We start from the raw sequence: 19,792 nt of genomic DNA, 5'->3' as shown, positions 1-19,792 counted from the left end.
AGCAGCCAAGCTAAGCTGCTGGGGTCTCACTTTTTTTTTTTTTTTGGCTATTGTTTCTTTCCAGCTCATCCAAGACAAAACTAGGAGATTGTGTTTACTTCTCAGTGCATTTTAAAAGATGCTGTATTTAAAAAAAAAAAGAAAAGAAAAAACCTCCCCTCCAGCCAAGCCTCCCCAGCAATCAAGCAGCAAGGAGAGAAAAAAAAAAGGGGGGGGGGGACAAAGAAACACAAAAGCAGAAAGAAAAAGCAAGTGAGGGAGCCTCACGAGGAGCCGCACACCCCTCTCCCCCTCCGTGCTCACCGTTGTTGGTAGGAGGTGATGCCCTGGACGTTTTGCGGGTTGCCGTTGGCCGCGGCGCCGGCTCGCCCCATGCCCGGCGCCGCCGGCACCCCCCCGGCCGCCCCTCCGGCCGCCGCCGCCGTCACCTGCACGCTGAAATCCGGGAAGATCCTGATCATCCCCGCGGCTCAGCACCCGGCGAGTCTCGGCGAAGAGGTGCAGCAGCAGCGACTCTCCCTCCGGCGGCTGCAGCAGCAGAGCCAGGCACACTGCAATCCCATTAGTGAGTGGCGGCCACTGTGAGTGAAGAAGGGCGCTTTGATGTGAGCTGCTGGGCTGAGATTGAGAGGAGTTTGGGGGGGTTGGGGTAAAGGGGGGGGGGGGTTACCGAACTGCAAACATGCAAAGCGTGAAGACTGGGCGGGGGGGGGGGCAGATATCAAAGCTACCAAAAAAAAAAAAAAAGGGTATGCCTAATACCACTGAAGCTTTAGCTATAAGAGAAAAATCCAAGCTGAGGAGGGACGGGGAGCAGAGAGGGGGGCGCAATTACTTTAGCGGTGCAGTGAAAATGATGAGCAGCAAATGTTGCCTTTTTTCCCTCCTCCTTTTCGTCCCTCCACCCCCCACCCTCCACCCAAAATGCAAGTCTTAGAGGATTTCTCTGTCTCAATGAAGTAATAATAAAGGCGGCTGACCACAGTCTGGGCTAGCGCCAACTGTGCGGGGGGGAGGGGGAGGGGGAGGAATATCCCTGCTCCCAGAGTCCTGAGGAGAAGAGGAAGAGTGGAGGATTGTTGCAGCACAAGTTCTTGCTCTTGGTAACTTGCTTTTGCTTCCCCCCCACACACGCACTCCTTTCTTTCTATGAAGGGACGGTTTTCACAAGCGAGGAAATGCGCCGCTTTTGTGCAATGGCAGAGTTTGTTCCCTATTATAAGGAACTGACTCTCCTCCCCTCCTAGTGTGCAGCAATGTTATTGCTAGTCAAACTTGTAAGGTGTGTGGTGTGTGTGCATGCACTGATCCCTGCTGCTGCTTCAACATATCAATTATACCGCCGAGAGCTGCGCAAAAGCCCTTTGCAAATCTGTCCCCCGGATCCGGAACACACCGCGCCGGCAGCAGCCAGGAGGGCGGCTCGTCCCCGGCCGCCCCCGCGCAGAGCGGCCGCAGCGCCGCGGCCCTTTGTGCCGCCCCGGGGGCTGCGCGCAGCTTTTCCCCACCTTGCGCCCCGCGCGCATTTGCCCTGCTCCCGCTCCGCCAAGTGCTTATCCCCGGCGCCGCGCCGCCGGCGGCTCCGCCTGCCCGCCGGGGCCGTGCCGCGGCCGGGACCGCCGCCGCGGAGCCCGCCCGGCCACGGCGCTGCGCGGGCGCGGAGGCTGCGCGCGGCCGGGGCGCGCGGGAAGTTGGCGGGCGGGAGCGCGGGTGGGTGGTGGGACACACCTCCGCGCCCGCGGCTCCTCCGCCGGCTCCGGCGTGAGGCCGCAGCCGCTGCGGGGGGCAGAGCCGGCGGCCGCGGTGCGCGGCGGCGGCGGGGGGGCCGCGCTGCCTCCCCGAGGCCGCGGTAACGGGCGGCGCGGGGTGCGGAGCGGTCTGAGGGGGGCAGAGCGGCGGAGGGCGGCGCGCAGCCCCTGGTGCTCGGCGAGCCGAGGCAGGGGCAGCTGGGGAGGGGGAGGAAGAGGGCCCGCTCCCACGGGAGCGTCCCGCCACGGCTCCCCGAGCAAGGGCAGTCTCTACCCTGCTCCTCGGGGACTCCGACACCGCGACCTGTAGCTCCGCGCTGCTGCTGCTGGAGCTTAAACTGTAGCGTTAGACGTGTGCGGGAGAATGAGCCTTTTCGCCAGTCTAGTCACTGGACAACTGGAAAAGCACCTTACACACGCAGCAGCTGTACTGCCGGCTGCTTCCTGAGGAAACTGAGGCCCGTGCGACCCGCGACCCGCGACCCAGAGGAGCTGTGTGGGACAGGGTGCAGGTTGCACTCTGCAGTACGCCTGGTGTTCGGGAAGGCTATGGCAGCATTGCTGAGTGAGCAGATGTCCCAGTCTGTCCCATCACCCCAAAGGCATCATAACCTTTACTGCCATAAGTCAAAGCTGTCACCTGGTCCTGTCCCTCCTTTTCCAATGCAATTGTGTGCCTCCTGGAATCATAGGTTGGCTCTTAGGCTAACAATATCCTCTTATCTTGACTTTCCATTTCTGTTCCAAACCAAATTAAGACACACCAACTTTATGTTAAAACAGAAACTTCATTCAAATCTTTTGTATTAAATAGCATCTGTGTTTGCATTCTGTTTTAATACAAAATGCTTTGGATTGCAGCTAATACCAGGAGATATGAAACTGGTTAGTCCCCACATGTTGCACATAAAAAGAATTCATAATGAGCATCTGTGGGATGTGGAATGGATCCCATGAGTTAGCTGAAGACCTCATAACGTAAGAGCTGAGAAGCCTAAGTGAATTATGACTCTCTTTCCTCGCAAGTAGGATTAATTTTCTATCCCACTTATATTCATTATCTATCCTGTTTATACTATAGGGACATCAATTGTTTGAGTGTTAAATATGAAGACTTTACAGAAACGTGTAGGTTAGATAGCTTGTGGAGAAGAGGGGGGATGTTACTGCTAGGAAAAATGTTATTCCAACTCCATGTTTAAAGACCACATTAGATAAAGCTGCTCACTTTTTTGAAGGACTGCAAATTCTGCACTTTTCTCTTACAACATATTTAAAGTTGTAAGGTTTACAGAGTACCCTCCATCTGCCTGTGGCCCTCCCAGTGATGTCAACAGGAATTTTGCATGCAGATGAAGGCCCATATATGGCCTTTAGAGAGCAGGTCAATAAATGGCTGGAGAAATAATTAAAGACTTCTGAGCTGCTCCTTTCCTTTTTCTTACAATATAGTACAAGACTGGCATGAATATAGGCTGGGATACCACTCTAATTGGCTGTGGAATAACACTGAAAGGAATTTAAATGTGGGCAGTAGCCATTTTCCAAATGATCAGTCCATTAGAGTAGTTTTGTCTGTCAATGTATGGCCAGGCAGTAGAGTGGATGTAATCATTTAGAAGTCCCCATCCATTGATTGTCACTCTCTACTCTGCAGTGGCAACTCTAACCAGATTTTCGTGTTTCAAAGGGACATCAAGGATAGAAAGCCTGCCCTTAGCCAAGCTTGCTTCAGCTTAGTCCTGAATTTCACCAGTTTTCATCCACACGAGCAGAACCAGACTCCCTTGATATTTAATAAGACTGTTTATGACTATTGCTTAATATCTTAAGTTAGCTGTTTATGTAACCAAAAAGCCAATCCTGGTAACTTTGCTACACGAGTAGCCTCACCAAGTCAGTGGAACTATTGACAGATAGTTTTGTCTGCTGTAAGACTAGCAGGATTCAAAGGTAGGTTTGTGAATGTCTACAGAATACAGAAGCATTTTGTTTTTCATAGCCCTTAAAAGATAGCAAATAAATAATGTTATAACTGAAGAACAGTCCGTTTTGATTGTTCATATATTTTCTCCCAAATTAATCCAACAATAGTAAAACAAAGTAAGAGTTTTTGAGACTTGTACCTTATTTCGTCCATCAATGAAAATATCCATCATCAAGCTTATACTCTGTGCCATATTAAACAGTGTGGGCCCAATTCTCCTTGTTTTTCACCAGTGCTACAACATACTAAGATTAATTTAAATGAATTCACTGCAGTATGCTAGTGCAAATGAGAGGAGAATCAAGCCCTATATTTTTAATTCAGCTTATTTCTCATTTTGGTCAGATTATTGACAGATTCTAGTGTCTGAATGACATACTTTTTGTCTAAATACTGCATACTATTGTAAGATATTCTGCAAGTTGCTTTAGTATTGATTGAGCTAAGAAATGTTCTGGTACAGTGCTGCTGTTTCTTACAATGTGCTGTAGATCTTCCTCTCTTAAGGCAAAAACATAGTAAAGATAAAAATTAAAAACACATGACAGTGTAATATAATAACATTTAATATTTATGCTTTACATATATCTATCACAATTATATATTATATCTTTATTCTCGTTGTCAGTGTACTACTGTTCCTTTCTTTCACAGGTGAAAAAATCTTCTCTCTGGAAATTCATTTCCATTTACTTAAAGTTAAATGGTTTGACTTTGAATTTTCATTATCTGCTGTTGGAAGGAGCTTGTGACAGGTAGGAGAGAGAATGCTACAAAGCTTCATTCTATCATCTAATTTTTGCTTCACTTTAGTCAGATATCATTTAGGTAGAGAGTAAAATACTATACGTAGAACAGGATAAGATAGAACAAAACAGAACAGAAATAAAATAAAATAAAATGAAAATAGGATATATAATGAATTACAGTAGAAAAATGCCTTTATCTTGAAGTGATTTATTTTTTTTAGTTATACTGATTCCTCACTAGTGAGAAAATTGAACTAATTTTATATAAAAGGAATATGTCATAACAGGATATGGCATTTATCTTCCTCAGATAGGGGTGACCTCATCATTCACAAGTGGCGTAGCTATGAATGAGTAATCAGCCTCCCCACCCATTAAATGTAGATAAAGTCCACATCTTCTGTCTAAGTATTAAATATTCGATTTATTATTTTACAACTCCCCATCTTTACAAGTGTCTGCTGTTGCTTGAGTTGCTGCTACCAATATGTGTCGTTAGTGTGAAGCAAAAGGAGCTCCTCAAAAGGAACCCTGTGATGATAGTGAATGGAAGATGAGAAGGGAAGTGAAAATAACAGAGGAGAATGAAAGAAGAAGGACCATGCAGGAAAAAAATTATGGGCAGAACAGGGATAGGGAGATTCTTTAACTGACTTGTATTCCAAGAGCTTTATAACATACATGCAGTGAAAATATTTTTCATATTAATACCTCACATATATCAGCTACCTCATATCTCAAGTTATATTGCTGAAGTTATTCCCAAAGGAATTAATATATGTATAATGTGAGGGAAATATATAGTTAGGAAAGAATTTCTTTTCACTGTTTATCAGCAGTGCACATTAGAGAAGAGCTGCAGTTAAAAAATACAGTTTCTTTCCAGAACTACAGAAGATAACATAATTTTCTGCTTCAGATGATGTCATGTGCTGCATTTTGTTTTCATTCCTTTGTAAAACCAATGAGTGCAGTTTAAAGAAAATATTTGGAGTTTAATTTTAAATCAAAAAAAACTGTTCATCTATTTAGAGGGAAAAAACAAAGAAAGAATACCTTTAAATAGAACATGAAGTCAGGAAAAAAACATCAAAACTTAAATACAAAGTACTTAAATATTTTCCTTCTTTAGAAATCCTTGACATGTACTCAGGGCTGGAAGAGCAGATGAGGGAAAGGTTTTTTTCTGAAAGGTTGCCCTGGGAATGAAGGGCAAGATTAAGGTAGCCCCCATCCCCCCATATATTCAAAGGAAAAGCAAGCACAGAGTAAGATAGAAGGAAAGTGCCTGGGGAAAGTAGCATCACTATCGAAATCATAAAAGATGTGTAAGGACATCAGTGGAAGAACTAGAAAAACTATTATAAGAATGCCCTACAGGGCTATCCCAATGGCTCAACGATTAGCACACTGCGCTGCCACTGGGAAACTACAGCTACGGTTTGAGGCTGATCTTAAGATCTTGCTCATTGGTATTGGCAGCCGAGAGCGTTGTGAGGGTGGTGAGTCCACAGTGCAGGAAGGATGAGACGTTGCTCGCACACCCAAAGGTACCTAGGTACCATGCTGACCACCAGAGCTATCTATCTCGGGAAGGAGTATCAGTCTTTTGCATTGTCAGCTATCCTAATTCCCTACTTATGTGGAAGCAAAAGAGCTGCTCTGGCCTACTATGTAATGACAAAGGACAGCTAATTTTCCCAGGCTAGAACAACTGCATTATACTTAATTTTTCCTGTGTTGTATCCTTTGCTCTGGCCAGAAATTTTAATTAACAGTTACTCTCTTAGTACCAGAGGATTCCTGAAGCATTGATCTCTCACAAATTGTCCAGCCACTCTAGTGGAAGATCAAAGGACAGCCAGGTAGTTTCTCCAGACTCTACCTGCTCCTGCAGTGAGCATGTAACTGCACATGTTCTCTGATATTAATCCAGGCAGTTTTTAACACCTCGCTATCCATTTCCCACCTCCTCAAGATCAGTGTTGTATGTCCAAAGTAAGATAATCTGCTCAATTCTTATCCTTTCCCTTACTGAATAGTCCTTCCCTTCTAATTCAGAAGAAACAGAAACCAAACATGCTGTTTCTCTTAATTCTTTTTTGATGAATGAATCCAAGTTAATTACACATACAGCATAAAAAGAACAGAGCTTACTCTCCAAGCTCTTTGAGACAAGCCTGATTTAGTCCAATGTAGCACCTCTCTTCTTTGGTGGCTACCAACAGTGCCGCTCTGCTGAGTCATGCAGCAGCGATCATGAAACAGCAAAATTGGCAAGACTACCTGTACCCAGGTTTCCTCCCCTGAGAAGCACATTGGAAGTCCTGGTCAGCCCCCAAGCCAATAGTGTGATAAGTGACAGAGTTGGGATCTCTCAGCAACAGGGGTGGTCAACATCTAATGCAGTTTAAAGCTGTGCTAGGTCCTTGAAGCCACGCTTCTCCACAGTTTCTCTGCTTTATGCTAACAGCATTATTTTTCCATTCACTGAAGACAATAGTGCATTGTGTTCCTGTGTAGCATGGTCCCAGGTGGGCAGCCATGTAAAGTTGGGACTCTGCTAATAGTTTCTGAAACTTCAAGCATATATAAGAGTCAGAAATAAATACTTTGATCATTGGTCCTAGTGTTCTTCCAAAAAGAAGCAAATCTTTCTCCTAAGGAAACGTATGTGTCAAAGACTTGAATGCAGGCTAGCCTTTCGGAAAACAGATCCTTGCCCAGGCACAGGAATCTCTAACAGAGCACCATTCTTATTTACAGTTATTTATTATTCCACAGTTTCGGTTCTCACTATTAAGAATCTGTGAGTGTCCAAATTCCCCCTTCATTTTTTTTTAATTAATCAAGTAATTCAAGTACTGAACTTACTCATAGGAGGCCTTCAAAGTTTAAACACATTTCAAATCTTATTCTTTCCATTTCAGGCAAGTTCTCTCATATTAAAAAAACAAACTACCTTTTCTGTACTATTTATAGATGGCCCATCAAAAGATAGCTTTATTCACTTCCAAGTTAGACCTACTTCCACATAACTTCCATTTCTGTCATTACTACCCATACTATAGTAACCAGTTAGAAGAACTGAATAAATGTGACATGCAGCACTCAGCCAAGTGTCCTTATTTTTCACTCTAGAATTTTCTTTCTTGAGGCTTTCATTTTGACAAGACAAGAAAATGATCTGAGATCTTTTTATTCTACTGCTAGACCTTTATTTTCACAGGTAGGGTAGCTCACAGATTGGTCATAAATTGCACCAAATTCAGAACACGCTGAACTCAGTCACTAAGAGTCAATTCCTTTTTTGTTCTTTGGTCATAAGTCTTCTCACCACTTTAGAGTGTATTTTCATTATCAGAAAGTAGTCTGGACAGTAATTTCTGCCTAAATAAAGTTGATGACTTTACTGTATTCACTGGAAATTACCCAAAAAGGCTACCTAACATTTTTATCTTTTTATTGCCAGATGGCTCATATTCTCTCATTTTTATATAGATGAATGAACAACATAGAAAATGTCTTTATGACTTTTGAGGCTGACTCTGTAGGAATGGGCAATGTATTGGATGAAGAACTTATGTACTCTTTGAAGAAAATCAGACATGCGGTTGCCTGGTCATCAATACACTATTCCACTAAATATGGAATTTAGCCATTATTTTCTTGGTTAGAAAGTTTGAGGCATCATAATTTTCAATGCCTTTTCATAATGTTTAGGTGTAGAGTGCATGCATTATACAGATGTATAGGCAAAAAAATTATGACTTCTCTTAGGCCAAAATTCACTGAACAGGTTTTACTGTACCTTTTTTATTCCCCCCCTCCCAAGACTGTTACTCATTTGTATTTATTAGCTTGACATTCAGTAATGTCTGCTTACTTTATTTTGTACATCCAGTAATGTCTGTTTACTTTATTTGTACAATTTTTTTGTTTGTTTTTAATTTGTTGACTATTTTACTAGCTTCCCGATAGGCTTGATTGGTACAAGTTACTGCTTGCTAAGGGTGTCACCTTTTTTTTCTCCATACCAGTGGATCCAATGCAGAAGAAAAAGCAAGGGAACTCCTACAGCCAAACTTTCATTTCTTTTGACATGGGTCCTTTATTTGGGAGACAACCTCCTACAGGTTTTCAAGTATATTTCATTTAATATAGATTTGGCCTTTTCAGGCTGGAACAAGAAGAAATATCAGAGAGTTCATACAAATAGATGTTATAATAACAACAACATCTGCACAATGACAGTGTTTATTTTTAGTTGCAACTTTTCAATTTCTGCAATAATTTTCTGGAAGAAATGTTTGTTTCAAAGTGTGTACTATCATGAGAAGTTTCATCATTAAAAAATAAGAAGAAAACTGACTTCATTTAACTGGACTAAATCAATATTTATTCCCCAAATAATTAAACCATATGTAGATACATAGATACGTAGATATATAGTTAACATACACACAGGTAAAACTACTTTTAAGTCTTTTGGGCAATATCCGTACCAGATAGCAATAATTCTTTCATTATTCAAATGCAATCACTGAATTCATTAAAAAAAAGTTAAAATTTTGTCTTGAAGAATGTTGCTAACAGTCCATTTTATTTTCTGTACTATCAATTCAATAACAGGTTTTTTCTGTGCATCCAGTCCTTCAACTATATGCTAACCAAGTATAGTGACTAAATTTATCGGGATTATACTATTATGTATTACTCTTTCTGAAGCAGAACTTTTGATTCTGATGAGTTTCATTCAACTGTTGTCAGTTTATGGAGAAGTACAAGGGGTGAAGATCCATAATAAAGAAGTTATTATATGCAAAAAAATCTTGAATTAATAAAATGACTAAAGTTGATATATCAAACACTCAAAGTAGAAAAAACAAGGTTAAGATTTTTCTTGAACTCACTGTGCATCTTACACTTTTCATGGTATACATTAATAACACGTACCTGAAAGTTTGCATATCTGAAGATATGGAAATAATTCAGTTTAAATAAGGATTTTCTGAAAGTTAAGAACAATTTTATTACAGGTCCTTACTATTTCCACTAACATTACTTTTTTGCATTTGCTTTTTAGGTGAGGGAGATTCCGTGAGTGGGAGTAATCCAAAATAATTTGACTCCTGAGAGACTGTAAGCTCTTCAAACCTGTTGTTATAACAGATGATGCTTAACATTGCAAATCATTCTGTTTTCCTTTTATTTAAGTCCCAGTATCTCTAAAATACTATGTACATTCTTTCATATGGTGCTGTTTGGCTAGCAGAACACACATGGCTGGAGTCAGACCACCTGATTTATAGAGTTTAAAATTTCTGCTACCTTCACTGTTAGTTAGGAAGGTCTTTAAAAAAAAATCCTTAATAGGGTTTTCTGGAAAAAAAATTATGAACAAAGGAAAAACATATCATATACATGCAAAAATTGCTAACTTGAATGTACCTTTATAACTAGTGAATGGTGCTTCGTCAGATTTGGACTGCATTTTGGTATTGCACGTTTTTTCACACACACATGCCATTCCATAATCTAAAACATACAGCTTAACATGGTCTTGGAAGTGGATGCCTACTGATTCGTTATTAGGTTCAGTTATGATGCTGGAAGAAGATGAAATTACTGCTAACTTTTCAAAAGGGGTCCAGGACTGAGTGCTCACTATTAAAATTGTAGAGAAACTAGAATTAGACTCCTGCATCTCCCATTAACTTCATTTAGAATCATGCGGGGATCAGCATCTTTGAAAGTCAAACCACCGCTGTTCATGAGCGAATATTGAGAAACCCAAGATGAAGACCACTTTTGATATAACATGCACTGTTTGGAAAGCAAAACTGAGGATTTCCTGGGGTTTTATGCTGGGGGAGAGCGAACTGTGGAGCAGATGAGCCAAGGCCTTTTCAGCTGTAAGTACTAGAGTTAATGTGAGTGTGAATCTATATTTCTTTGTTCAGAATTACAGTAAACGTTCTCTTGTGGAGAAATTGCTCAGACTAAGGATAATTACAGTTACACAGTCATTCAGGTGAATTAGTGCAGGGAAATGAAGAAGACTGGCCTTGTCACTAATAGCACAAGTGGTATGCAGCAACTGAGTCTAAACACTGGGTATTCTGAAGTGTCCTAGCCTGGATATCAGCAATAGTATCTGCTCAGATAGCAGATGTATATGCCATTCTCAAAGCTAATTATTTCTGCAGGATGACAGTGTGATGGTGATTAAAATATATATTAATATATATGGTATATTAGACCTATAAATACATCTGTTCTGATTTATTTGGTCTGAGCTCATCTGTGAATTGTCTGGCTTCTGAAGAAAAATGGCAAAATTGTCTTGCATGTAGAGGGATAGATTTCAAGCTAAATCAGTAGTTACAACAAAAATCCAAATGAATGACCAACTCTGAAAGAGCTCAAACAAAGCAAGTTGTAATACACAAATAACAGAGAACATGTCTTGAACAGATACCCAACCTGAGAGCTGGATGGAAGAAGGAGGGAAAAGGTGAGATTATACTTCCCCTCAGAGAAACCAAGAACAAGAGCATTATGCTACAGAGTAGTGGTTAGAATTGCAGCACTCCTTATTCAATAATGAATTGGAATAATAACTGAGTTGTAGTCTATTGCAAGGGAGCAAGCAAGCATACTTCTCTTCCCCCAACTCTCTCTATGCTGTCAGTTTAATTTCTTGGAAGAATTAGACAGTTCTCAAGAAAATTAAAACTAAGCATCACAAAAAAAAACCCAAACCTAAATAAACATTCTGAATATGCCATGTCAGGTTTTTCATAAAGAAAAAGACAGGCCTTCTTAGTAGGGTATATAGAAGAATGCTGCTTTTTTTTTGGGGGGGGGGGGGCAGGACGGAGGGGGGAAATACCATTCTAGGTTTTACAAAAAAGTATTTTAAAGAGTACTACCAAAAAGTCTGCAAGATAATTCTCATTTTCATTAGAGCTAATATTCAGCACTGTTTGTCTGGAGTCAACAAGCTACTACCACAAGCAGCAAGTTACCATCAAAGTATGCTGAAGTTTGTTTTTGTCTTTATGAATTGTTTGAATATTTGGTCTTGACAGTATGATAGTGGAATCAATGGTCTAATGCTATTAAAAATGAATCTCTATTGAAATGAATGGAGAATAATTTTCAATAGTGTTTCATTGAAGTCAATGGGCCAACACTATCAAGAATGAGTCTCATTGAAGTTGACAGAGATTCATTTTTGATAGCAGGCCGTTGAAGTCAAGGCTGGAGGAAGTAAACCCTATACAGTGCAATTACATTCAATACAGCATTGTCTTGTGGAGAAAAAGAGGCTTTAAGTACTGGATTTCTGCATAGTCACTTTCATGCAATATATAAAACCACTTACAGAGAAGTATCTTATATGTTAGTAGTGGAGTGACTTTGTAAACAGATGTTGCAGTTAAGCTTTCAGGATGTTCGTACAATATCATGTAACGGCACAGTTTGCATGTTTTTGAGAGAGACAGAGAATGTTAGGCAAGATATCACATACCCTGCACTCTTTGAGCAGTGCCTCAAGCTCTCACTTTTGCTAGACAGCCGTCAGAATGAGGCCACTCGAGTCTGATGTCTCATGCAAAGGGTAGCAATTGTAAAACACACATTCTCTGCTTTTCTCTCCCAAGACAAGAAGAATAAAGTCTTCTGGCATTGATCAAGAGTACCTTCATTTTAGAGTAATGCACGCACAGAACACTTACAGGGCTTGCAGCATTTGCTAATGCAGAATAAATTCAGCTGCTCTCAGCTAGGAAAAAGAATCTTCAACATTTCTTTTTTTCTTTTAAAACTTTTTTTGTTTTTTAAAAAGAGGTTTATTAGCTTTCTAAATGTTTAAAGGAACTAGTTTAAAAAGGGCTGATGCATGACTGCATCCTACTCTGAATATTTTGTGTGAGTTCAGAGTGACAGTGTTCCTTTGCTTTACCATTTCGTGCATGCTGTCATGCCCCAAATACTTATCACTATGTAATCACATTACAGTAGAAAATTTAATGTCAATGGGCAAATACTATACACAAACATGAATTAGCTGTGTGGGAGTATATAAAGAGCTCAAAGTGATTCCATGTTGTATAATTGACATGAGGGTTGTTTCACCCCCCCCCCTCCAAAATGCTGCCTGTGCTCTGGGTCTGTTTCCCACTGATTAAAAATTATAGTACTGTACACAACAATTTAAATTTTAAAGTACAAGTACAGCAGTGTTAAGTTTCATTGAACAGTTCATTCTTTTTATTATTTTTATTCAATCCTGAGTGTCTTTGCAGCTCAGGAGTTACAACTTCTGTAGTTGCAGACCCACTAGAATAAAAGTGCATGGAGTGTTCCACCAACACTGGGACAAAAAGCACATATGCCAACTTAGATGGTATATATGATAACAAAAGATAAATAAAAGATGTGAAACCCAGTCAACACAGAACTTGACAAGCATACAGTCAGCTGATGTAGATTAGTTTAAGTGGTCTCACACCTATCCTCCAAAACTCCAGGTGGGCAATGATGAGAAAGAAACTGCAAAAAGTTTAAATGCCTTGTCTCCTTCAAGCATAATAGATGAGTTTTCTCATTCTGTCTTAGCTGCAGGGAGCAAATCAGGTATCTCAGTACAGAAGACATTTGTGTAATTTTAAAGTCACACCACCATATAACATGCTTTTCAAGACAGCATGAAAATGTTGGGTTCTGACCAGCCGCACTACTACAATGCTCTGTTACACTGCCCACACTGATAATTAGTCTATTAATGCCAACTGTCAGCAAAGGTTGCACAGAGATTTTCTTTTACCCTCATGTGGCCTTCTGATACAGCTGCATAAAAATAGATAGTTCTAAGGAAATGTCATTATTTTGGCCTTCATTACTTTTTTTTCCATTGTTGTTGTTGCAAATTCACCTAGATTCTTGTCAGTTTATAAGTCTTAAAAAACAAAATGAAACACAAAAACAAAGCTGAGAGCTATAAGGTATATCTGGAGGTGTCAGTCTCAAAAACTCTTCAGAAAGCAACATGGAATTGCTGAAAAATACCATAATCGCAATGGATTTTGAGAGAACATCACAGTCTATCCTTGTGCAGGTCACTGAACTGTGCCTGGCTGGATTTGGCTGGGGCAGCTTTGTCAGCTGCGGATATGGTCTGTACGCTAGCAGCTGCGCCTCCGTTCCTCCTGGGGCAGCACAAAGGCAGGACAGAGGCCTGATGATTCACACTATCAATAGTTTCTGAAGGACTAATATTACTGAAGAAAGAGTGAAAACTGTGTTTTGACAGTTTAATACTCTTTTATATATACAAAAAATAAACAAAATTAGAAAGTTAGGTGCCAGGATTAGTCAAATCAATGTGACTTGAAATGTCAGAGACAATAAACACTAAAAAGCAAAATTTTTAATGGCAACTTTACCTCAATGTTCATTGTAAAAGGGCATACATATAATTATGTATGCATGGTAGAACCCCTATAAGGTAATAACTTCTAATGAACTAGCCCTGTTAAAATAATACATTTCTGGGCAACAAACCAAATATGTACAGGAATACAGTGCAAACCTTCTGAATGATAAAGCAGGAAACTTTAAAAAGAAAATAAAGAAAACTAACAAAGAAAACATTCAATAGAAAATTGAACTGATAAGCCTGCTTATATTAGTAGATGTACTTGTCTTCATGAAATCAAAATAAATTTGATAAAAGAAAACCTGTTAAAATTACTACATGCTGAAGAAATATATGTATTGAAAACAAAAGCTTTGCCCTGTCAAAGTTGCTTCTAATTTTGTCTCTTGTTTTCTTGATTTCAGGAGAATTATACTAGGGACACATTTGTTCCTCTTAGAGTATTTGTTTCATACTATGTTTATGTTTGGCTTTATTAGAGCTGCACTGACACTGTTTGACAGAGATCCTCTCTCTCATCAGGAAACCTTATTCTACTTAAAAAGCCTGACCCTGTGCAGGGCTTATATCCAGGTCCTCAAAGGGTATTAAGTGCCCAACTCCTTTTGAAAATAAGCAGAGATACTACCCAAGATCCAGCTCTTCAGAAATACTTGGTTTCCTGAACTCTGGCAAGTGCTGAGGTCATCAAATCTCAGGAGGCAGCTGGCGCATTGATGCGTCAGACCTATGCTATCCTTCTCACATGCTGTTCAACTTTTTTCCCCAAACTTGGGAGCCAAAGCTGTCCGTGATATTATTTTGAGTTTGAGATTGATGGGATCAGGGTGTGTGCATGCATTGTCTTAGTTTTACAGAACTGACTGACCCAAGAGGGAGGAACTGAACGCCCAAAGATCACGTCAAGAAATGCGATTGGCTTATGAAGGTTGTCATTCAGATTAGAGCTTCCGGCACCTCTTGTTCTAACATTAGATTAATTTGTTACTGAAATTCATTCTTATTTTAAAAGGGGTGGAGATCAGAGCTCTAGGAGCTGAAGAAGTAGCCCACCTGGTCAGCAAGCTTTAAGTGACAGAAAAAGCCCCAAAAATAAAGATAACTCAAAAATGACAGGAAGTAAACTAAATTTGGAGAATGAATATCAAGGTGTGAGGGGAAAAAAGACCAGAGCCACAAATACTGTGGAGTAAGACAGCATCATAGTGAAGTAGTTTTTATAATTATATTTTGAAGTTTAAATATTTCCATAATAACACTCAGAGTGGCTTCAGAGTCATTTTTGTGCTTCATGCTTTCAGCACTTTGTTTTTCACATATTCTTGTATTTCAAAAAAATATTTTACCCACATACCATTGAAAACGTATTACTGGAAAGTTCTAATATATTATATGAGACAGGTTAAAAAAAGAAGATGTTTTAAGGATGATAATCTTTCATATCAGTTAAAATGGCTTCTTTTACATCTCTTTGTGGTTCTTTCCAAAGCCAGGACTATCTCTGTCTCCTGTTGCTGACTGTGATGTAGCCTTCTGCTACCATGATTTGTTCTGAAGTTCCATTAAGAGGCAGGTGGCAGAGCCTTGGATCTACATTTCTGTGGATGAAATATAGTAGATTAAGTGATTTGGAGCTGATAACTTCAGCCTCTATTCTTCTAGCTATTTCAGAGCTCTTGTGACTCATTGCCATTCTCCTGAAGTCATAGGGAAAGGACAGACGGTTTTAATTATGATCACAAAAAAAAGTCTATCAGGCATATGGAGATAACAGCCCAGAATTTTTACGAGACCTTAGAGAAGTTGGTTTGCCAGAATTTGAAACTCTGGCAGTTGACTTATTTTAGCTTGAGAGAAAATTTCCTGAGTCTCTGAATTTTTGCCAGGAGAATCTGAAAGTAAAATTACTAATATATGACCTTTGCTTAAAAATGGATGAAAGAGCAAAAGTATAGGTGACAATAGCTGTGGGTCACTATGAAGAATAAAGTAGAATATATATTTTTTAAAAAAAAGTAATGACAAGTTATTTTCAACTTTAAAACCCTTACTCATGAGACTTACTTGGAGCCCTACCATGTTTGACTGAAGTCAGTGAAATTTTTACTGTTCTAGAAGGATTGGGTCCTTGAGAATAACATTATAATGGCTTTAAAGGATTTGCAGAGTAGCACAGCATTTAATAACTTAAAGGTTTTTTGTTTTTTTTTTTTAAGTTCAGGTGAGAGGGCAAATGTTTCCTGATTTCCTGTGGAGTGTTCAAAACATGTATTTAAAAAAAAAAAATTAGATTTGATAAAACTCAGAAATTACTTTCCTAACGGAAATGATAGTCCAAACAACAGTATCCCTGAAAGAAAAAGAATAGGATTATTCCTATTCTTGTGCGGAATATCTTCATTTTTGCTAATTTCCATAGGAATCAGCACCTTCTAAGGGAAGATTTTTTAAATACGCTTGATTTACAGAACATTAAAAAGAGTTCAGAATCTAGCTAGATTTAACTTCATAAGAACAAGCTTTAGGAAGAACACATATTTAGCCAAAAATGCTAATATTTCAATCTTGTGATTTTAAAGAGCCTCATAATCTGGACTTTATTTTCCATTTTATTCATAGGAGGCTATTTTAATGGCATCCAGACAATATAACAGTTTGTAATTCCCAAAACATAGTGGAGGCAGATATATTGTATCAGAAGAGAAGCCCCTAATGAAAAGATACCAGAAGCAGAGGGTTCAGTTCATTTTGCAGCACATAAAGCTTCATTAAAATCCATGAATTCCTTAATTTTCATCTAGAGTAAGCATGTAAAATAATATTTAAAAAAATCACAGAAAACATAATGTGGAATAAAGTATATCAATGAAAAGGAGGAAGGACTTCTTTAAACTATTAGGCAATGTGCATAGTCAGCTTCCTGTTTGTTTCTTTTCGTGAATGAACACTACTGTCTGTGGGAATGTGCTCTGGCTCTATTTGACTTCAGGGAGAGAAGGGTTAGACTCCGACATAACAGAATTCCCGCTGGCATCGGTGGGTGCACTGCTCTTTTAAGGACCAGAAGTTTTGTCTCCATAAGGAGAAATAACCTAGCAGCAGTAAATTATGAGCAATCATTGAGCATTCAGAGTAATAACCAGTTTATTAAGGGAGCTATTTACAAGGGTACTGCAATTACAGCTAGCCTTCTAAGTGAATATATACAGACTGATTTCTCAGTGCCTCCTTCAAGTTCTTCCCTCCTGCAACCTACATTTCTCACAGACACATACAGACATGCAGGATAAATCCTGAGTAAACACAACCATTTGTGTCTTTTACCTGAATCTAATTTCCCCTCCCTGCAAAGAAATTCAAGAAGAAACAAGAGACAATAAAGACTAAAGCCTGAACGTAGCTACAACAATGCTTTTTCTTGGATAAAAATCTAGGAAAACCAGAGTTAATCCCACCAAATTCAGAAGTTATTATTCAGAGCCAAACTCTTGTACTTACAATAACTTGCAACTTACAATACTGGCTCAGCAAGCTCTCCTTGGAAACTGTGCCCATTGGCCCCCTTCTCCCACACAGCTGAAGTGGCCAGGCAAAGATACAGAGGCAGGCTTCAGGTGGAGCAGATGATTGCATGGCTCTCTTAACATCCACATAAATCTTGGGTAATCAGTGAGTCAGCTGGGTTTACAATTCAATGCTGCCTCCTACATGGAAAGTTGCTGTCCTGTTGATAAAGCTCTAGGTGGACTGTGTTTGGTCTGTGAAGCTTTCTCTATAATTTGTACAGTTGTGACTTCTCAATGTATTTTTCCCCATACAGTGAGTCACCTAGGTGTTTTCTCCTACTTAAATTCAATCTTTACTGAATGTGTAAAATTCCACATGGTGGTGAACACCTGCAGTGTCCACTGAAATCAAACAGTGCTGAAAAGTATTCAGTCCCTAGGTATCCCTGCTGGGTTCGACATCTCTCCCCAGGACAAACTGATAATTACTTTGAAATGCATGCTAGTCAACAGGGTTCTCTTTTAAAGGCATAGATTTGGGAATTAAGTACCTCTCAGAGCAGAGTTTTATGTCCATCATACATGGTGTCTGTCTAAGCAAGCAGGAGAATTGTGTCTTCTGAGGACAAGGGACCAGTGACCAAGCTGCTATTGAAGCAGCTGAACTATAAGGACAATGAAGCCTGGAGCTGTAGCCATTTGGCGAAGAGCCTTATGATCTGTTGTACTGTGGCATGGATTCCCTGCAGAGTTTTGGCTTCATCATGAATGCCAGCAGCCATTGCCATCACTGTATGATTGAGGTGGGGATGGATTAACAAAATGGGAGTAGCATTGGGAAATTCAGATTTTTTTCCCCCTTCCTTTTTCAACTTGTTTTTCCCCTTCCATGTGTTTTTTATTCTGATTTTGAGGGCAGAAATAATCATGCACTTACCCTGTAATAATGTAGTAATCTGTCTTATAAATACCCTGCCATTATATGGTAATTATGGTTTCATTAAATGATCAACAGCTACCATGTTAGCCAAGAATAATTACACATTTGTGCCCTGTATCTTAAAGTGTTCTAAACTCCTTTTTTTTATTGAAAAAGGGGGGAAAATGTTCCCTTGTGAATAAGACCACAATTTGGCCCAATGTATGCATTTATTCAGTATGACTTGGAATGCCACAATCTCCTATTTTGACTTTATTCCACAGCATACCAAGGTCTCATTTAAAGGAACTTCACCACAGCTATTATGGCTGCACATTTTCAAAGTTTCCTGAATAAGGGGCCATTCCACATTACTGCTTTTTTTCCTTTTCATTCCCAGTGCCAGAAATTACTTTCCAGAAATCTAATAACACACCAGTGTGTGGATTACAGCTCTCTGTACAAGCTGGTTTAATATTTGACACTGACCCAAACAATCTAGTAACTTGAAAATTTGTGCGATTGTCCTCAGCTCTGAATATCTTCTTATGGTTAGTAAAGAGAGACATTCTCAGTTTATGAAATCTTTACATTTCTTTAAGTCGAAATTGCAGATATAAGGAGCATATATAATATTCATATAAGAAGCATTAAATTATACTGAATAGCCTACTGTATGTAGATCAGCTAAATCTTACTGTGTAGACATGGTAAAAAAATTAACATTTTAGCTGTATGTTTTCCTACTGGTGACTTTTTAGCACAAATGCAAGATTATTCTTTGCATACAGTTTTTGACCATTCATTGAAAATGTAATGGGTATCAGTTGTTCTAATATGCTGGATAAGTATATGATGAGTGAATTTAGGGTGCAATTCAGATGCCTTACCTGGGTCTAGCAACTTCCATTGAAATCAATGCTATAAATCCATTTCACTTAACTGGACCAAGATTTCCTCTCAGAGACATATGCATAAAAACTGGTTATGGAGGAAGGAAGGAAAGGAGCAGAGGAGAAGGGGGAGGGCAGGAAGGAAGGAAGGATGGAAGGATGGAAAGAAAGTTTCACAGATTCTCTAGTTTTTTCCAGTGATATGTATAGCTTTGGTCTTGCATTCCTGCATTTCTCTCCTTTTCTTCCACCGACTCATTTTTCTTATTCCAAATGCATTTCTCTGCAAAGACCTTACCCTTTTCAGATAGATACACTTTTCATCTTGATTTTTTCCTTTTTCTGCTCTTACTGAGGAGCCTCTGTTTTAGTTGGTTTGACCCATTTGTCAGCATTTTCCCTTTCCTTTTCCTGTGTAATCTGAATTGTCAATTGCCAAACTTAGGGAGCCTTCTGCTTCCAACATACTCATAGGCTCTGATTCAGGAAGATACTTGAGCCCATGCATAACTTGAGACATGTGACTAGCTCAAATGATTTCA

At 39.6% G+C, this 19,792-nt stretch overlaps 1 protein-coding gene across 1 annotated transcript in view; it reads right to left on the bottom strand.

Moving 5' to 3' along the window:
- The window catches only part of NPAS3 (neuronal PAS domain protein 3), a 644,696-nt gene extending 644,285 nt beyond the window's left edge, over positions 1-411 (bottom strand). Inside the window, exon 1 of the mRNA XM_067295593.1 lies at positions 304-411. Within this exon, the coding sequence (XP_067151694.1) occupies positions 304-374 (71 nt within the window). The 5' untranslated portion in view covers positions 375-411. The remainder of the gene's footprint in view (positions 1-303) is intronic.
- Positions 412-19,792: the final 19,381 nt, after the last annotated feature.

Source organism: Apteryx mantelli, chromosome 4 (genome assembly GCF_036417845.1).
Source record: "Apteryx mantelli isolate bAptMan1 chromosome 4, bAptMan1.hap1, whole genome shotgun sequence".
Classification (NCBI taxonomy): Eukaryota; Metazoa; Chordata; class Aves; order Apterygiformes; family Apterygidae; genus Apteryx; species Apteryx mantelli.
This window is presented reverse-complemented; position numbering and strand designations above follow the sequence as displayed.